Below are 19,163 nucleotides of genomic sequence, written 5' to 3' on the forward strand. Positions count from 1 at the left end.
ACTAATATGACCTTGAGTAAACAATAGTCCATGATGAGTAGAATGGTCTGATTATAAGTCAGTTTGGACAAAGGGCATCTCTTGGGCTTGGCAAGTAGCTCAGCACTAGAGCAAGGCCCTAGATTCAACTGCCTGCATAAAAAAGGAAATGTTCTTTGCATTTCTTATCTGCTATTGGGGGAGTGTAAACTAGTGCAATCACAATGGAAATCGGTGTAGAAGTTTCTCAAAGAATTAAAAATAGAACTATCATATGACCCAGCTATACCATGACGGGGCATGTACCCAAAGCACTCCATATCCTACCACAGAGACACCTACACACCCATGTTTACTGATGCACTATTCGGTGCTACAAGGGAATGAAGTCAGCATAGATGTCCATCAACAGAAGAATGCATAACGAGAATGTGGTTTATACACAATGGAATTTTAGCCAGCTGTTAATAAAAAATGAAACCATGAAATTTGCAGCAAAGTGGATAGAACTGAAAAGATTACATTAAACGAAGTGACCCAGTCTCAGAAAGACACAAATGCATCTTCTATTTCACATGAGGACCCCTAGCTTTTAGTGTTTGTGTGAATAACAAGTAACGAGTTAGGGGTACCAAATCTGAAACTAGATAGAGGAGGACAAAGAGTGTGAAAAAAGTGGAGGACGGGTGAAAGGTCTCCTGTGGCACCAAAGAGGAAAGATGGCTATGGGGTGGGAGGGCAAAAAGGAAGGAGAGAAATGGAGAAAAACACCACAATACAACCCAATTCTTCATAAGCCAATACCTTTTCTTTCTTTCTTTCTTTCTTTCTTTTTTTTTTTTTTTTTTAAGAAAAAGAATCAAAGCCACAACACAAGAAATCTGAGCAGTTTCTCCCCAGTGCCACCCTTGTGTTTGAGCTATAGCTTCCCTTCCATCTGAAAAAGCGGCCAGGACGTTGTTACTTTTAAACAAACCTTGCCCTGTTTATATACAAATCCAAGATTCCTTTCCCTTGTGCACGGCTGAATACAGAAAGAACGCATTGGCTTCTGAATTCTGTGTTTTGGCAATTAATGGTTAACTTCCCTATTCAGGGCCTCTGACAAAAACAAAGGTATTGTAAACACAGTGACAAAGTGTGTTTGGGGAAGGCAAACTAGGAAAGTGATGAGGGCAAGATCAGTGGTCTGTCTGGATCACATTTGCCACCGCACTCCCGGTGCCCAGCGTAGCTCAGCATGAGTGATCAATGTGCCATAGTGAATGAGAGCTGTTGCATTGTTTAGGGTAACTCAAATAACACAAAGTCCAAACTCAGCGACTCAAAGAACTGGGTGGCAGGGGCACATGGTATGTTTCTTGAGTATTACAGGGGCCCAGAACAGCTGCCATCTTCAGCACAAAGCTCCAGGCTTGCTCTGGGACATTTCTTCTTCCTTCCAGTTCATAGGAGGAGGGAGCAAATGGGAGATTTCACCAGCCAGGTCTGGAAGCCACACATATCATGTCTCACATCTCAGCAGGAAAGGCGGGACATGTGCCATGACTGGGCCTATGGCTACTTCATGACTGGAAGAAAAGGATGAGGATGGGAAGAGCTAGTGAGCTCTTCGTGGTCCCTCTTTATGATATCAGAAGCTCTTTGTGTATGTGTGCATGTGCGCATGGATCCCTGGACGCTTGCATGAGAGGGGGTTCAGATGACAGCTCTATAGGGCCACTTTCCCCCTCCATCTTTTGGGATCCAGAGATCAAACTCAGGTTGCCAGGACATGTACACCTGTTGATCTATCCAGCTGGCCCTAGCCTACATATTTTAAGCACTAAAACATAAAATGCACGAAAGTAATAAAAAGGAATTTAAAGCTGCCACTGATCCTTTACTAATGAGGCCACATCACAATCTCCTTTCTTGAACTCAAGGTTAGAGTCATAGACTTGTTTTGACTGGCAGCACTACCGTGACCTTCAGAGTGACATGTTTATTCAGAGGAGGCCTTCTGACCCTTATCCTCTAAAGAGCTCTGTCAGCATGTACTGCTTTTGAAGACAAAGTCATTTTGTCCTCTAGTGTTCAAGTCTGTGGGCAAATAGGTTTTGAGTCTAGTTTTTAATTCCAACACTGGTCAGAGGGGGATTTAAAATAATTTTTTGTCCAAAGCTAGCTGTATCAAGGCATTTGTTCATTTAGACTCGAAGGTTGTATTTATAATTGTATCCAAGTTGAAAACACCCATAAAAGGCAGTGGGGTTAAGAACCTACCTTCCCTACAGTATCTGACATTAACCTTCATAATAATTAGGAGAACAGACTATAAATAGGAAACATATTTAGAATAGTAGATATTTCAGGTTGACCGAGTGAGCTTAATGCTTATCAGGAGGCACATTTGTAAGGATTTTTCCTGCCTCTGTGAATGTGGTCAATGCTTTCTCTTGCCTCTGCATCCTCTCTCCTAGACAATGTCAAGATTTTCCTGTATCAGCCTTCCAGGTACTGGGATTATACACATTACAGTCATGTGCCACCAAGTTTAGCTATGGTAAAGCCTTCTAAATAACCACAGAATAGGTCATCCTTAAGCTAAGACTGAATGTGCTTTTACTTGCTTTTTTTGTTTTTGTTTTGTTTTTTCGAGACAGGGTTTCTCTATGTAGCTTTGAGCCTTTCCTGGAACTCACTCTGTAGCCCAGGCTGGCCTTGAACTCACAGAAATCCTGCTGCCTCTGCCTCCCGAGTGCTGGGATTAAAGGCATGCATCACCACCGCCCAGCGTTTACTTGTTTATTGTAAGTTCAATAGAGTCAGAAGAACAGCTGTCTTGAAATTTTGACCTAAATTCTTTTGAACTCAAAAATTTCTACATGAAAGATATACAGTTAACTTGTGTTGTGAAAATAAACAAAAAGCAACAAATTAAACAGCGCGTATTCACCTACATATTTATAACCTACTATGCCAAAAAACCCTTTAGAAAGGAAATCCGATTAAGGTTCACAATAACTCCATTAGCTCACCAAAAAAATCTCTGTAAAATGAACAGAATAGAAAATAAGGTAAATGAATTATTTGTCATGATTTGGCCTACTTGTCTAGAATTCTGAGTTGACATCTTTGACTCCATCAAGGGGTAGAAACAGAGAGCCAGTATAATGCATGGTTAGGATGATGGTGTGGGTTAGGATCGTTGGCTTTAAATTCTGTCTCCATCAACTGCCAGCTGCGTCTCTTCTTGCATCTTATTTCCTCTTATGAAAAATCGCAATGTCAACACCACTGAAAATGGCATCCTCCCCGGGGATCACACGGCATGTTAAGCTCTTCTTAAAAGACTGGTCCTTCCTAAGGTATGATGAAAAAAGACTTCCTCTGGTGGCAGCTCATATTCAAAGTCAAGTCCTAAAAATGGCCCAAAGCCTCAAGCAACAGGGGCTCCTCCTACATATCTGACGCTATCATCTATCACACCCCCCTCTCAATCCAGACCCAGCTTCTTCACATCCTCAAAAAGAGAAGGCTGCTGCTCCTTCTGCCTGGACACGACTGCTCTAGGGTCCCCACGGGCTTACTCCTTCCTCTCTGAGGTCCTGCATCAGTGTCATTTGCACTGAGCCTTGCCCTGCTGACCCTTCTCTTCAGTATCAGTCTTTAGCCTCCCACTGTTTCTTCTCTTTATCCCGATTTATGGCTTTCCATAGTTGGTAAGTATTGCATCTGACCGTATTTATGAACTTGTCGCCCGTCTCATCCTCTGAGAAGGCAGACTTCAGGTAGGCGGAATGAGTGTGCCTGCTTGGCCACCATTTCTTTCTTTCTTTTTTTTTTTTTTGGTTTTTCGAGACAGGGTTTCTCTGTGTAGCTTTGCGCCTTTTCTGGAACTCACTCTGTAGCCCAGGCTGGCCTCGAACTCACAGAGATCCATCCGCCTGGCTCTGCCTCCCAAGTGCTGGGATTAAAGGCGTGCGCCACCACCGCCCGGCCTAGCCACCATTTCTGTCCTCAGTCCCCACGGCAGCGCTTGTTGGAGACGTGAGTGACCATGTCAATGTTTCACAGTGACAGGCATTTTCACTCGTGGCCCTGCATAGAAAATAACTGCTGTGTGGTTTGGACAGGATCGGCTGCCATCTTATGCTGATCGAGTTTAAAAGCACTGTCTGTATTGGGTGGGTGATTTGTTTTGCAGGGGCAGATGGAATGGTCTAGTGGGGGCAGAGTGGAGGTGTACAGACATGGTAGCCAACTGTTTGGACGCCAAACTAATTAGAAAAGGGTATCAGTCATGCAAATGGTAAGACAAGGGGGAAAGGAATCAGAATAGTTTATTTTTAAATGACCTTTATTTTTATGTGAATGAGTGTGTATGGGAGGAGGCATAACCTTGCCAAGATATATATGTGGAGGTCAAAGGGCAACTTGCTGGATTCTGTTCTTTACTTCCATTATGTTGGTCCCTGGAACTGAACTAAGAGAGTCAGGCTTGGCAGCAAGCACGTTTACCTCCAAGCCATATTGCGGATATTGCAAGATATTTTAGATATAATTAACTACATTTGACAGTAGAAAGTTGGAGGAAGGGCTGAAGAGTAGGAAAAGGACAGGGCTTAAAACAAGTAAGGGGAACCCCATGTGGCTGCATAAGAGGGACATCCCAAGGTCAGAAGAGATCGCAGAGCAGAAGAAAAGCTGGTTTTAACATGTTGACTTTAGGTATTATGTGAGGCAAACCTGATTTGGAACCCGTCTGTAGAGACTGCTGAAACCTTAGGATTGGAGAAAATCATAAGTGTGGGATGTTCTGTATGTCAAATGTGTTGCTAATTAGTCAATAAATAAAACACTGATTGGCCATTGGCTAGGCAGGAAGTGTAGGCGGGACAAGGCGGAGAATAAAGCTGGGAAGTGGAAGGCTGAGTCAGAGAGACACTGCCAGCCGCCACGATGACAAACAGCATGTGAAGATGCCGGTAAGCCACGAGCCATGTGGCAAGGTATAGATTAATGGAAATGGATTAATTTAAGCTGTAAGAACAGTTAGCAAGAAGCCTGCCACGGCCATACAGTTTGTAACCAATATAAGTCTCTGTGTTTACTTGGTCGGGTCTGAGGCTGTGGGACTGGCAGGTGATAGAGATTTGTCCTGACTGTGGGCCAGGCAGGAAAACTCTAGCTACACATAAGAAAGGCTCTGGCAGAGAGATGTCAAGATTTGGTTAACACATCCAAGCATGACTTAGAAGGTGAGCCAGTGAGGCTCCAGCAGCGGAGTAAACAGTCACTCTGAGGAGAGGGCAAGGAGAGACAAAGAGACCATGGGTCAAACATAGGACACAGTAGGCAGCTGCAGAAGGGCCTTAAAGGGCCAGTTCATAGCATACAAAACTGGGTTTCTGCAGAAAAGTGTGGGTAAAATTTGACTACAGGGCTGGGTAGGTAAAGGACTATGGCAAAAAGTGCAGATGGCTGAGTATCTGAATTTAAACTGAGGAGAGGGACTAGGCATCAGAAGCTAAAACCTTCACTACGTTCCCTTTTACCTATACTTTAGCAAATTTAGTTGCATTTAATTAACAAAAAGCCAAAAGAGATAATAATGTCCTTATTTTACATAAATAGTAACTGAAGCTTCAGCACACACCCACCTACTTGTGGCTATTTGTTTTAGCAGTGCTGGGGATTGAACCCTCAGCCTTGCACATGTGGGCCACGAGCTTGAGCACTGAGCTTGACCACTCTTCTCGCTTGCCTTGCTGTGAAGCAATGAAGTGAAAGCTGGAATGAAGACACAGCTGACTGCAAGACCCATTCCCCTCCCGTGACCCTCGGCTGAGATTTCAGACATTCGGCGGCAGCTGCTTGCAAAGGTGAGCTCTACTGGAGTTTGCTTTTCATACCTAGTGTTTACTTTAATACTCAGTGTTTGAAACTTGGTGTTTACTGTAGAATTATATATTCTAATAGGATACATTGGGAAAATAACGAGAAGAAGAAGAATCATTTCTGGTAATACCATCATATTACGCAACCACTTTAAGGTAAACATTTTCTTTCAGTCTTTTTCCCAGAAATGAATTCTACACACACACACACAATTCATAGCTTACTGTTAATAAAGGACCCTATACTGGAACTGCTGCTCCTCATTTATGAGTTAGGTATTCAGTCACCTATATTTCATGCCTTTGCGTTTAGAATGAAGACAGTTAATAATACTCTCCTGTCTACTGGAAGGATTAAAATTATAAAGCACTCCAAATACAATTATCAACACTTTTCAGTTTATTAGTCTTCTTTTTTTTTTTTTTTTTTTTTTTTGGTTTTTCAAGACAGAGTTTCTCTGTGTAGCTTTGCGCCTTTCCTGGAACTCGCTTTGGAGACCAGGCTGGCCTCGAACTCACAGAAATCTGCCTGGCTCTGCCTCCCGAGTGCTGGGATTAAAGGCGTGCGCCACCACCGCCCGGCTTATTAGTCTTCTTAACTATAATTTCTAATACTCACATTGTATCTTACTGAACCCAAAATCTGGATATTACTTATTTCTTTATCTTATATTTCTAAATAATAAAGTTGCTTCTAATTCTCCATGAGTATGGATAGGTTTGTGATGAGAGAATTAATATACAAGTTCTCTTTTCCTGTGTTTAGAAGGAAGATGCATGAGTCCGTGGTGGCTTCTAGTCACACTGTTGACTGTTTTCTAGAGAGAACATTTTTGGGGGATAAAGAAACTATTTTCTAGACCTATAGAGATTAGTTTATGAAAACCATATGTGTAAGAGATTGTATGTGTGTGTGTGTATGCACGTGCAGGGTGGGGAGAATGTTTAGTAAACTCATTTTCCAAAGGAAGTTTTTGTTTTGTTTTGTTTTGTTTTGCCTTATAGGCTAGCCTCAGAATTAGAAAACAAGCAAAAAAAAAAAATCACTTGTCATTGCGTCAGGTAAAAATATTAAATGGCCCGAGACTTAGGGTTTCTTTTAGATTAGAGTAAGGGGAATAGTGAAAACACAGCCCACTATCTTGGCTTTTTAGATAAGGCAGGGGTTAGCTTCTCTCCTGAAACTGAGGGTGTAGACAGAACTACAGCCAAGGAGGGGGAAATGGTCACTAGAGACGACATGGAGCTGACACACAGCATCCTAACGCTGACTGGCAGCTCATTGCCTCTGCTTTCTTCCTGAGCGACCTGTTCCCTAGACCCCAGTGATCTCTGTGTCTTCACATCCCAGAGACGCCAAAGAAAAAGACGACGGGAGTCCTGCTGTATGGACACCAAGCCTGTGAGGTGGTGGGGGCCTGGGGAATTCTGCACACGGTTCTCTCTTTGGCTGATCCGGGTCTGCTAAGCCTCTATAGCTGCCATTACTCTCCTCCCCCTTTCTCCTGGGAATGGCTTCTGCTCCTGTATCAGTATTCTCTTCCTAAGAGCAACAGTTTGTGAATTCAAATGGTCAGACTCAGTCCACTCCTGGCCTCACCTCTGACCCCTTCTTCTTAAGACACTCAGTGACCTGGTTGCTAAGACATCCAGCTGGCCTCATTTCCCCCCTATTTCCTGGCTGCTTGTTAAGTCTCTTTTGTGTGCTTATTTTCCCATTTTCTAAATGTTGGTGTGCCTCAGAGTTCATTATCTGGGCCACTTTTCCACCCATACTCCCTCCTTGGTTATCCCCTCCAGTGTACTGTCTTCGAGTATATCTCTGTCTGATGACCATCACACATGTCTCTAGCCCAGGCACGTTGCCTGAACTTCAGGCCCAGAAATCCAATTGCTGCTCTAATAGCTCCTCTTCCATATCTAACAGGGCACTCCATCTTAACATGCCCAGAAGGCAACCTAGGGCATCATTCCCCAAACTTCTGTCTTCTTCTCCTCATAAATTGGCAGCACCAATCTCCTGCAGGGCCGGTGTGCTGCCTCTGGTATCATCTTAAGTTAAGTTGTTATCGCAGACCAGGATTATGGCCAGAGCATTTCACTGTTGTTCCGGCTTCTGCCCTTGATCACGTGTGTCCATGTTCAATTCAGTAGTAACACCAAAATTAAGTTATCCGCATTCTCTGATCAAAGAACACTTGACTGGCTTCTCATCTTACCCATAGTAAGTCAATTCTCCTAATGATGTTTGAGAATCCAGTTAATCTGCTCTCCCATCCCCAGATCCTTTCAATCTGCCCTCCACAATTCCTTGGACTTTGCAGATAAATGATCTGCTGAGGGTCTTCGCACCTGTAGTTTTACTTAAATGGCCTGTTCTATTACCTTTGGGTTTTATAAGTAAAGTCAAATTCCCAGGGAGGTCTTCTCTCATCACTGCCAAAGAGATTTATGGTGATTAAAAGCCTGACACTGGCTTTATAGCTTGGAAAGAATATACTTTTTAGTCCGAATCCCTTTTTAAAAAAAACGAGTCTAACACATCAGCTTTCTCACTGGGAACAGTGAGTTGAGTGTGTAAGGTGGTGACTGTGGAGAGGAATGGAAAGGAGCATTCATTTCTCAAGATCCATGTCTGAACTTTGTTTTAAAACACTCTGATGGGAGATCTTTGTCCCAGCTGGTACTATAATTGTACACCCTGTCCTCTAAGATTCCTCTTATCATCCCCTCCACTTTCTTCCTAGTGATTATCATGGTTTCACACTTACTGCTTTACTTATTTTGATTTTTCCCCCCATAGATTTTAAGCTACACAAAGGTAGAAATTTTTCCATTTTTCTTATTTCTGTATCCCAAATTTCTAGACTATTTTCTGACATACAGAATGGATCTAGTTATTTCCTTTTCTTCTTAATTTAGACTTTGTATAAAAACAAATATTTCCCCCATGTGTAAAAACCTTGAATTGGGGTGGGGAAAGTTTTTGAAGTTGGAGAAAGTGAAGTTAACACACACACAAGTGTGAGAAACACTACTCACTGTTGTGTTCTCTCATCTTTGCATGTATTTACCTATGAATGCTGGATTTTTAAATTCATGGAAACACTTGGGAGGCAGAAGCAGGTGGACCTCTGTGAGTTCCAGGCCAGTCTGGTTTACAGAATGGGCTCCAGGCCAGCCAGAGAGCTACACAGTGAGACAATTAAAAAAAAAATCAAATAAATTTTGGGGCTGAAGAGATAGCTCAGTAGTTAAGAGCATTTGTTGCTCTTCCAGAGGACCTGGGTTCAAAGCTTAGCAGCCACATCAGGCAGCTCACAACTGTCAGAAACCCTTTCTGCAGGTGATCCGATGCCTCTGGCTTCCACAAGCACCTGAACTCATGTCCACACTCAGAAACACACATCTACACATAGTTAAAAATAATAAAAAATAAAACTTTAAAGTTCACAGAACGGAAAAACAGGCAAAAGCCTTTGAGAATAGCATCACTTTGTAGAGGAGTAAGTTTACCTGCCAAGTTTGCTGGCGGGATTTAAATTATTAATTGCAAAGACGTCTACTGATCTCATTTGTGTAAATGTGATATGCACAGAGCTTGAATGTAGAAGCTGGTGACTGGGGAGGGGCAAATTCTTTCACACACCAAAAGCCAATTGGAACAAGGAATCTCCCATTGAAATCTTTTCAAAGTTCAGACATGTATCTTAAGAAGTGAATGTTCCTCAGAGTCCCACAGCCAAACATTAGGTGGATCTCAGGCGTCCTGAGCGGGAGGAGGAAGGATCCAGAGGAACCAGAGAGGTCAGGGACACTACAAGAACATGGCCCACATAATCAACTAACTGGGACTCATGGGGGCTTGCAGAGATTGGGGAGCCTGTAGAGGTCTGACCTAGGTCCTCTGCATATATGCGATGGCTGAGCAGCTTCATGTTCTTGTGGGATTCCTAACAGTGGGAGCAGGGGCTGTCTCTGACTCTTTTGTCCGCTTATGGGACCCTTTACCTCCTACTGGGTTGCCTTGTCCAGCCTTGATGTGATGGTATGTGCCTGGTCTTATTGTAGCTTGTTATGCTGTGTCTGGTTGATGTCCATGGGAGGCCTGCCCTTTTCTGAGAGGAGGTGGAGGGGGGGCGGTTTTGGGGGAGAGAGGAGGTAAAGGGGACTCGGAGGAGGGGAGCGGGGAAACTGCATTTGGCATGTAATAGGACCTCACTAAAAATTATAATCGACACATAGTAGTTTTGGGAAATAGTCAGGGTAATAAGAAGACAGAATTTGAGAGATGAAACATATTTTGGATTTGCAACCAAAAATGAGGAATAAATGAAAGAATAATAAAGAAATAAAAATAACTGAAAAAAGATCTTATATTATCCCACACATGTGCACACACACACACACACACACACACACACACACACACACACACACAGATAAACAGATAGATAGATAAATGGAAAAAGGAAATGAATATTTCTTTCCACTTCTCTTCACAGTTACCATCTAGCAGCTTTACAACACGATTCCCTGTGGGAAAGTTGATGGGGTTAAACTCCTGTTTTTGTTTTTTTTGTTTGTTTGTTTTTTTTTTTAAAGATTCAAACTAAGAAGTATATTCTTTCCAAGCTGTAAAGTCAGGCTTCAGACTTTTAATCACTATAAATCTCTTCGGCAGATAAGCAAATCATGAGTCAAGTAAAGAGTTAATGGGGTTACTTTACTTAATTATTTACTCTTCAGGGGCTAGAGATGTGATACATGGGCTCAACATATGTGAGGACTGGGTTAAATTCCTTGTCTATCTGTTTATCTATCTTTGTCTCTGTCTGTCTGTCTGTCTCTACACACACACACACACACACACACACACACACACACACACACACACATTTTAACAAAGGAGGAAGAAAATTTACTTCTCACTGATGTTAATATAAAAATGTGTAGTGATTCTTCATCTTGAGAATGCTATTAAACATATTTCTAATTTGTATTATACATGCCTTACTCAGGGGAAAATGTAGAATTTTTTCTAAGCACATATAGAAACTGACAACAGGAAAACAGACAATCTGTAATTTTAATAAATGTATAGTCACCCTAGCATGAAGCAATAAAAAAGCTGAATGACAAAGGAGACTAGTGAGTCTACACCAGACAGACACTCCATTTCCAACTCTACTGGGGACTCTAGTTCTGTTATCCATTTATCTATGGGGTCATTGTTGTTAATTTTGCCTTACTAAAAGAAAAAAAATAGCAAAAAAGAAATCACAAGGCAGATTTGGGGTTTCATTTTTCAGAGAAACTGCAGAATAAATAAAAAGAAGGATGAATATCAAATAGTCATATAGATATTGCTACTGACTAAAAGAACTGCAAAACTTAGATATGAAATTAATGCCTCAAAGTTCTGGTGTGAGGTAACTGTGTTGACCATTAATTCTTTTTTGCTTTTGATTAACCAGGAGTAAAGTATTATAAGGGTTTAAGTTTGACACCAAGCAGGAAAATGTTTTTGAGCATAGCATGGTTACCTCTCTAACCTTCCTTTGTGTTTATCCATTTCAAGTGTTCATATGGACAAGAATAAATAAGATGAGGGAAAATAAGGAAATGTGTTTTATGAACATTTTGATTTACAAAAATGTAAAAATGCTTAAAAGTTAGATTAAAAGCCAATTTAAACAACACCAAAGATTTGTCTCTTGCTCTTTTGGCAGAAAGTCATATTTCTCTGCCTTAATCACTACATTTACTAAAGAGAAACACAAATGCATGTACTTTCTGGGTTGGAGGTCTTTCTCAGAATGCCTATAATTTTGTGAAATTCCATTTTTTTAAATTAAGGAAGAGAGATATTTCTTTACAAGATAAAGTAAAGAAGTTACTAAAATACCTACTTACCAGGAGCCCATCATGATTTTCACTGAGCTCTGTAAGCCTGAAACTGGATTTCTGACGCTTGGGTTTACTTCTTTCTTCTACATAATCACAAGTATCATCCGGGAATCTTTCTGCTTCCTGGACGTTCAAAATACACTCATCATAGTTGCTGAAGCCATAGGGAATATTCTCCTTATTGATAAGTTCCCTGAAAGAAAAAAAAAGGCTTAATCTTATTTTAAAATGTGAAGGGGAAACTTTATAATATAGTCACTACATGACGTCACACAGGAATATCATAATCATAGACTTTAATTCATTTGTACTATGGAAACACTAGTATTTTAACCAGTCCTGTAAGAAGTTTTCACAAAATTAATGACTTAGTAAAGTTTTGTTTTAATCTATATCATGGATTAAATTAAACTACCAACACAGCACTATGGCTTGGTAAGGCGGAAATGATTGAGAGTCTCATAGCATGGCTGAGTTAGTGTAATTCCCTCACCCTAAACCTGCATCTGGAAATAAATGAATTTGACAACCAAAAATAGACACCATATTTTACTGTCAGCTCATCACATGCCCCAGGGAAAGACAGCATTAAATACTTATTCTGCAATAAATTCACACCCTTACACTATAATAGAAAGGAAATTATGAATTAAAAACTACTATCATATTATTTTCCAAGTTCTATTATCTTTAGATATTTTTAGTGCTGGATAATTTGGTCGTTTTAGAATGTAGAATATACGTATGTGTTAAAATTGTGTGAAGATTTATATACATTTATCAGAGACACTTAAGGACAAACTGTTGTGGAATATTCCTTTATACTGTGTGAAGATGTGTCACTGTGAGGATTGGTTTAATAAAAGCTAAACAGCAGGAGGTATAGGGAGGTCTTCTGGACAAAGAGCACTCTGGGAAGAAGAAAGACGGGTCGCCAGCCAGATGGAGAGGAAGCAGGATAGGCAGTACAGAATAAAGGTAACTGAGCCATGTAAAACAACATAGATTAAAAGAAAGGGGATAATTGAAGTTATAAGAGCTAGTGGGACAAGCCTAAGCTATAGGCTGAGCTTTCATAATTAATAATAAGTCTTTGTGTCATTATTTGTGAGCTGGTGGTCCCAACGAGAAAGTTTGTTTACGGACAAACTAATTGAAGAGAGGATGTAAAGCTGACAGCGTCTAGCATGCAGACATTACATTCACGCATAGTGTATCTGCAGCTGGCTGCAGGAGTTTGGTTGCAAATCCAAAATATGTTTCATCCCTCAAATTCTGTCTTCTTATTACCCTGCCTATTTCCCAAAACTACTATGTGCCAATTATACCTTTTAGTGAGATCCTATCATGCTTGATATAGACTTATCTGTGTCCCCTCACAATTCCTGTGTCAATGTTCTGTTCTGATGCTTAATATACCCATGGTGAGGGAAAGGCCGTTCAGAAGTAATTCAGTCTAACGAAGGTCATTACAGCAGGACATCCAATGTGAGTGCTCTCCATATAAGAGACATCAGGAAAGAAGGAAGGTCCCATGAGAACAGCACAAATATAGTCATGTCAGGCCCAGGACAGTGATCTTGCCTAAAACCAGCCCTGTCTCTACCTTGACCATGGACCTGCCAGCCCCTAGCTCTGTGAACAAATACACACTGTTGTTTAGGACTATCAGTCTGTGTACTTTGTTGGGGGAGCACACTAATACAGAAACTGAAAAGTATTTTAAAAAATCAAATGGAAAGCTGATTTTCTTTTCTTTTTCTTTTTTTTTTTTTTTGAGGGAAATAATATTTTAACATTATGTTCATTTATAGCATTTTGATGTTAAAACAATATTTAATTCTTGGGGTAAGTAACAGTCTTCTTCAGTGATGATTCAGTGACTGGGATGCAGCTGAAGTGCATGCCCAGTCCCCAGATTTTCTTTTTTGGTCATTTGGAACAACAAACAAATAAGCAGAATAAGCTGCTGACATCGACATGCAGCAAGGTGGCAGTATAGCCGTGCGCGTGCTCACCTGCGCCGGCTCCCAAAGGGAGACCTTCGATTGCATCATCGCCAGCGTGCCTCAGTCACAGTGTTAGAGAGGGTTTGCAGCATAGGAACCCACTCCTTTCCCAAACACACATCGCATTGCTGTCATATTTGACATGATTTCAGTTTTACCTGGACTTAGAACTCTGGGCCTTTCCTTTTAATTACTTGGATCTTTCCCCAGGGCCCCCCCTTTTTTTCCCTGGATTTCTTTCTTCCTCCTTCATGCATATGTATTATTTTAATAATACTGACATTTATTATTCCTGCAATTGAGCGTGCTTTTCTTTTTGCTTTACAGCAGGATTTTAATATAATTTATGTAATAAATGTTTGCGTTAAGTTTTCAGGTCATTGTGTTTTGGAAGATTTAAACTACTCTCACTTAAAAATGATACCTTGCTTTTAAACAACAATAAAATAGAAATAAACATGCATATTCTATTTACCTGGTAGCCAGCAGATTCTTTAAGCAAACAAATTAGACTGAGACTTTTTATATACTAGATATATTCCTTAAACATTTATGCTTTTATTATGGCAAACAATTATTTGAGTTTGATTGTTTTTTTTTTCCTTGTAAATTTGACAACAAATCATTTGCACCGAAGTGAATGATTCGCAGTCCTTGTCTCCCTTCAGTGATACTTATATAAAAAGTCACGATGGCCTCAGACCATCACTGGCTGGGGACAGTGTTTAATTATCACAGCCATAAGTAGTGAGATGCAAAGTAATATAACAAAACAAATGGATTTCCTTAAAACACTCTGAAAATATTCCATGAGGCTCATAGTTTTGGGTAAAACATTACAAGATCTAGACTATTTGGGTAAAATATTACAAGATTGTGCTTTTTTTTTTTTAAAGTAAAACCTGATGAAAATATTAGCTAAATTGATTTAATCAGTTATAATTAAGCCCTAAGAATAATACATTCCCTACATGCTATAATGACTAGCCTGGATGTTCTCTCAATTTATAAAATATTAATGGCTCTACTGCAGTTATCAGAGAGGACTAAGCATTCTGAAGTCCGTATAAGAAGGAAGAAGAAAAGAAAATTCTGAGATTGGAGTAGAGGTGCTAGAAAGTGTGCAAAGCGAAAGGGTGAGGAGTGGGAGAAGAACAGAGCTGGCAGGGCAGCCCAGGTGCATGAAAAGGTCAGGAGAGCCCACCAGGGACTAGAGGGCGGCCATCAAAGACTACGGACTGTGGGAAAAGTTGAGCCAGGTAAAAATCATAGCTCTGGGACCATGACAGATGATAATTGACCTTGTTCCTCATGAACCCAGAGAAGATGCTCAGTGTGTGCTGGAAGCTGGAAAAATCCTGTCCAACAAGACTGTGGCCCAGCATGTCAGGTGAGATGGGCAGATGTCTCTCAAGTAGATGGATAATGCAAGCAAGGAGCAAAAGGAAGGACCAGGTGCTCAGGAAAGAGTGTTGTAGCAACTTCTGTATGGTAGCCATATATGGCACCCTAGGAGGACGTAAATATTTGTACCCCAAGACTCTTTTACTCAGCTGTAACAAGATCAAGACAGGGATTACAATGAGCAGTGATAGGGATGACAGAGGTGAAAAACTAAGTTTAGAGTCCCATGGGTTGTCTGCAACTGGCTAGGCTCTACCATTCCCCATTTCTGCTGGCTCTCCTGATGTTGCTAATTGAATACACTCACGATAACACATGCAAGAAATATCCATGGACTCGGGAAACTAACCTCACCAAGTTCTCTCAGAGGGAGAAGTTAGCTTGTGATTCACATTTCTTGGCCCCATCTGGCCCCTCCCCATTGTTGACCTGACCATCCCTGCCTGCTACCTGCCTCCAGCGCTGCTACCACTAATCTCTTCCTGCTATGATACCACTTCCCACCCCACAAATTCATTCGCTGTCCAAGGGGAGAGGGTGGAAAGCAGCCTGTCATGACACTGGGAAGATCTTTTTTAAAATGCCAAAGCAGAGGGTAATAACTGTGCTAATGAATAAATTATACTTGTCACATAATAAAACAGACAGACAGTATATGAAATTTGCTGCTGAATGTTTTATATAAACCCATCTGTGACTGATTTCAAATGTGAGCGTTTCTGATGCTGCAGTTTTTCTATTTTCTAAGGAAATATTATAACTACCCTTTTCTACCAGTTCTAACACAATTCTTAAAACAGGAACCTGTCTTATTATTTATTTATTTTTGAGACAGGGTTTCATGTAGTCCAGACTAGCCTTAAAAATCTCTGTGTAGACAAGATGAGCTTTGAAAACTCCTGATTCTCCAGCTTCTACCTCCCAAGTGCTGGAGTTAAAGGTGTGCACCATCATTTCCCACTTAAAACTATGTTTTGAAATAAAGTTTGTTTTGGATATTAAATTTGCGATGGATGCACAGCTTTTTAATATAAAGTTAGTGTGTGGTACTGATTAAATATAGATGTAATAATCATCCAAATAATATTTTAAATAGTTGGATAAGGAGTTTTAGTTCTGAGATCTCACAGTTACAAATCCAGTTTGGGCTGAAATTCTAACACAACTCTTAAACTAATGAGCCCTTTCTTTGTGAAGTCAGTGGGTTAGATCATGGATGCTGCTGCCTGTGTGAATTCATCTGCTAACATAGCTCTTGTACACTTTAGTGGTAAACAGCAGGGGTTTACTTACATGGCTTATCTTCTGTGATTTTCTTTCAGCAAAAAGAGAGTTTTTCATAAAGATTTTGCTATAGATTATGAGTCCTGGGGCAGGGGTTATGGGGAATGTGTGGAACTAGGGTCAAATTTAGTCATCAACACTTAATAATCAGGTCAAAATATTAACCACATAGTAAATGGAAACAAACTTGGAACATTCCAGGGAAACATCAATATAATCAGTTAACAATATACAATACTTTTCCTTGGGAATCTTCCTCATGATTATTAATATGCATGGTGATTTGCACTCTTAATTTACTACAGCCACTAACGGAGAATAAACTCTTTGTAATACCATTCCTGAAATTTATGCTGCAAATTTTAAAGTTTTAAAAGTTAAGTAATATTATAACACAGAATTTAAGCTTTTCTTCTTTTGATTAAAATGTTCAACTTTAAAAAAATAATAAAACATAACCAAGTGTTAGAGTTATTACAGGGATGCTCTAGTATTTAATAAAGGGAACTCTGTTGACTAAGAAGCTAACTTCATGTTGACTTAATCAATTTCATGTTGACTTACACAGAAGAAAAAGCCTCGGGACAGCATTTCTCTAAACAAGACATTCAACAGGAAGTTGTGAAATATGTGGATTAAGACATGGCTTCTAACAAAATACTAGCTATCTAGATGAAACAGAGATACTAAGTCACATGGGATGCAGGCTAAATTTAGAATGGCCGTAGTGAACACTCGTAAAGTTTTAATCTAGATGCTGAAATGAGAGGAGTAGGTGTGCCTGTAACATAGCGACTGACTTAAAGACAGAAAGAGAAAACTCAAGAGTAAGAGCCTATGACAGCTTACTTGTCTCGACCATTCCAAACATCATCCTGCTTCTTAAATTGATGCCCTCGGTGCCTGGTGGGTGTGGAAGATGCTGGCGACGGTCCAGGTTCTGAGTCTTCTGCACTTTGATCTCCAGAGCTGTTGACATCAAAAAGATGTTCTTCTACTGCTGACCTGATGGTTCTTTCTAAGAGCCTAGTTAAAAACAAGCCACCAAGTTAATGAAGCAATCACGGTTACCAATGATTTCCTTTAATATGCCCATATTTCTGAAGTATCTCTATTTCCCACTGAAGGCCTTTAGTACTTCATAAGCAAAGACAGAAGGGTATGTTCATCTAAAATACTTGCATATTGTATTAAAAAAATTGAGTTAAATTACAGCATTTTTTTGTCTCATTTTGTGAGTCTGTAATGACTGAAATGCTCAAAGCAGATCAAGCAATAATTGTGAGGCAGTCAGGAAATAAGGGCCAATTAGAGTAAGGTAGAATGAGAAGTTTTCACTATAGAGTCACAGTTGTGTATCTTTACAAAGCACGGTTCCTCCAGACTTCATACCAGCTCTGCGGAAGATGGGAGTCTGGTTTACAAAGTAAACTGGCACAAATATTTTAGAATATCTACTATATATTTAGAATCTCACGAAGATAAAGTTATACAGGGATTAATAATGTTTGGGGGTGGGGAACCCCTGGTCACCAGAACAATTACAACTCAGTGGCATAGCATAATACTTCCACAATTCTAATCAAATGGTGATTTATAAAATTAAAACTGGGTGCACACAAACATATCCCAAAACATGCTATTCAAATTGGAAGGCTAGGTTTATTTTGTTAAACCTGAGGAAAAAAAGGTTAAGCACGAAGAGCCAAAACAGTGCAGCGTGGGATACAAATGCCATCGTTTTGCCCATTGACACTGCCCCGACCTAATCTCGCTGTGCCAGTTTTATAGTGGCAGAATCTCTCAGTGTATCTAAGTAATCAACTGCCATTTAGTTCCATTCTGAATACACTGGTGTGGAAAACTCTTAACTTATAGTCCTCAAAGTTCCTTTTTTTTCCACTTAAAAGACTCACAGTTTTCTGGTTTTGTTTGTTTGTTTGTTTTAATACCTAGACGAAAGGTACCTTTCTTTAAATAAAATGGGTTTTGCTTGTTTTGTTTTGGGACAGAGTCTTGCTACATAGCCCAAACAAGTCTCAAACTTGCAATCTTATGAAACTGCTAGCCCTAGTTTCATCAAACACTCTTTAAAAACTTCAACTTAAAATTTGCCAAATAAACAGGGTTTTTTTAATTGCATTAAAGTGTTTTATTAAAGTTACTTTAAGACAAGGGACAAGTATAGCCTAAGTGAGGTGGTCACTGCAACTTCCGTATTCTGCACTCCGAGTGACTCACTGGCGTAGAGAAGGTAAATAAGTTGGCATCACGTACAGAGCAGCTTACAGTGTTACCACCTACATGAGCAGAGATTATCACGCACACAAGGGCAAGACCACGCTCATCTTGGTTCAGCTCTGGAATCTTTAAAGTTGACAGAGCCGAGGAAAGTTAGTTCTGCCCTTGTTTGCTTCCTCAACTAGTGGGAAAAATCCAAGTTCATCTTTTGAGACTCCAATTCTGTCCAACCGGTGCTTCTTCCTTTCTCTTTCTTTCCTCCATATCACACCTTCCCCACCTTTCCCACTAGATTATTGCTCAAGGAAGATGTTATGAATAGGCGTCACACGTCCCAGAACAAAAAGAAAGGAGGTAGGGGCAACAGAAAGGCCTCTGGGCCAGAGACCATTTATCTAGAGAAGTGAAGACTAAGTAGTGCTTAATACATTCCTAACATGCTTCCTGGCACTGG

At 40.3% G+C, this 19,163-nt stretch overlaps 1 protein-coding gene across 1 annotated transcript in view; it reads right to left on the minus strand.

Moving 5' to 3' along the window:
• Positions 1 to 19,163, minus strand: part of Fam13a (family with sequence similarity 13 member A) — a 93,920-nt gene that overhangs the window by 41,626 nt on the left and 33,131 nt on the right. Inside the window, exons 3-4 of the mRNA XM_059256695.1 lie at positions 17,318 to 17,494; positions 11,778 to 11,964 (exon numbers count right to left, since the gene is read on the minus strand). Coding sequence (XP_059112678.1) covers positions 11,778 to 11,964; positions 17,318 to 17,494 — 364 coding nt within the window. The remainder of the gene's footprint in view (positions 1 to 11,777; positions 11,965 to 17,317; positions 17,495 to 19,163) is intronic.

Source organism: Peromyscus eremicus, chromosome 3, assembly GCF_949786415.1.
Source record: "Peromyscus eremicus chromosome 3, PerEre_H2_v1, whole genome shotgun sequence".
NCBI lineage: Eukaryota > Metazoa > Chordata > Mammalia > Rodentia > Cricetidae > Peromyscus > Peromyscus eremicus.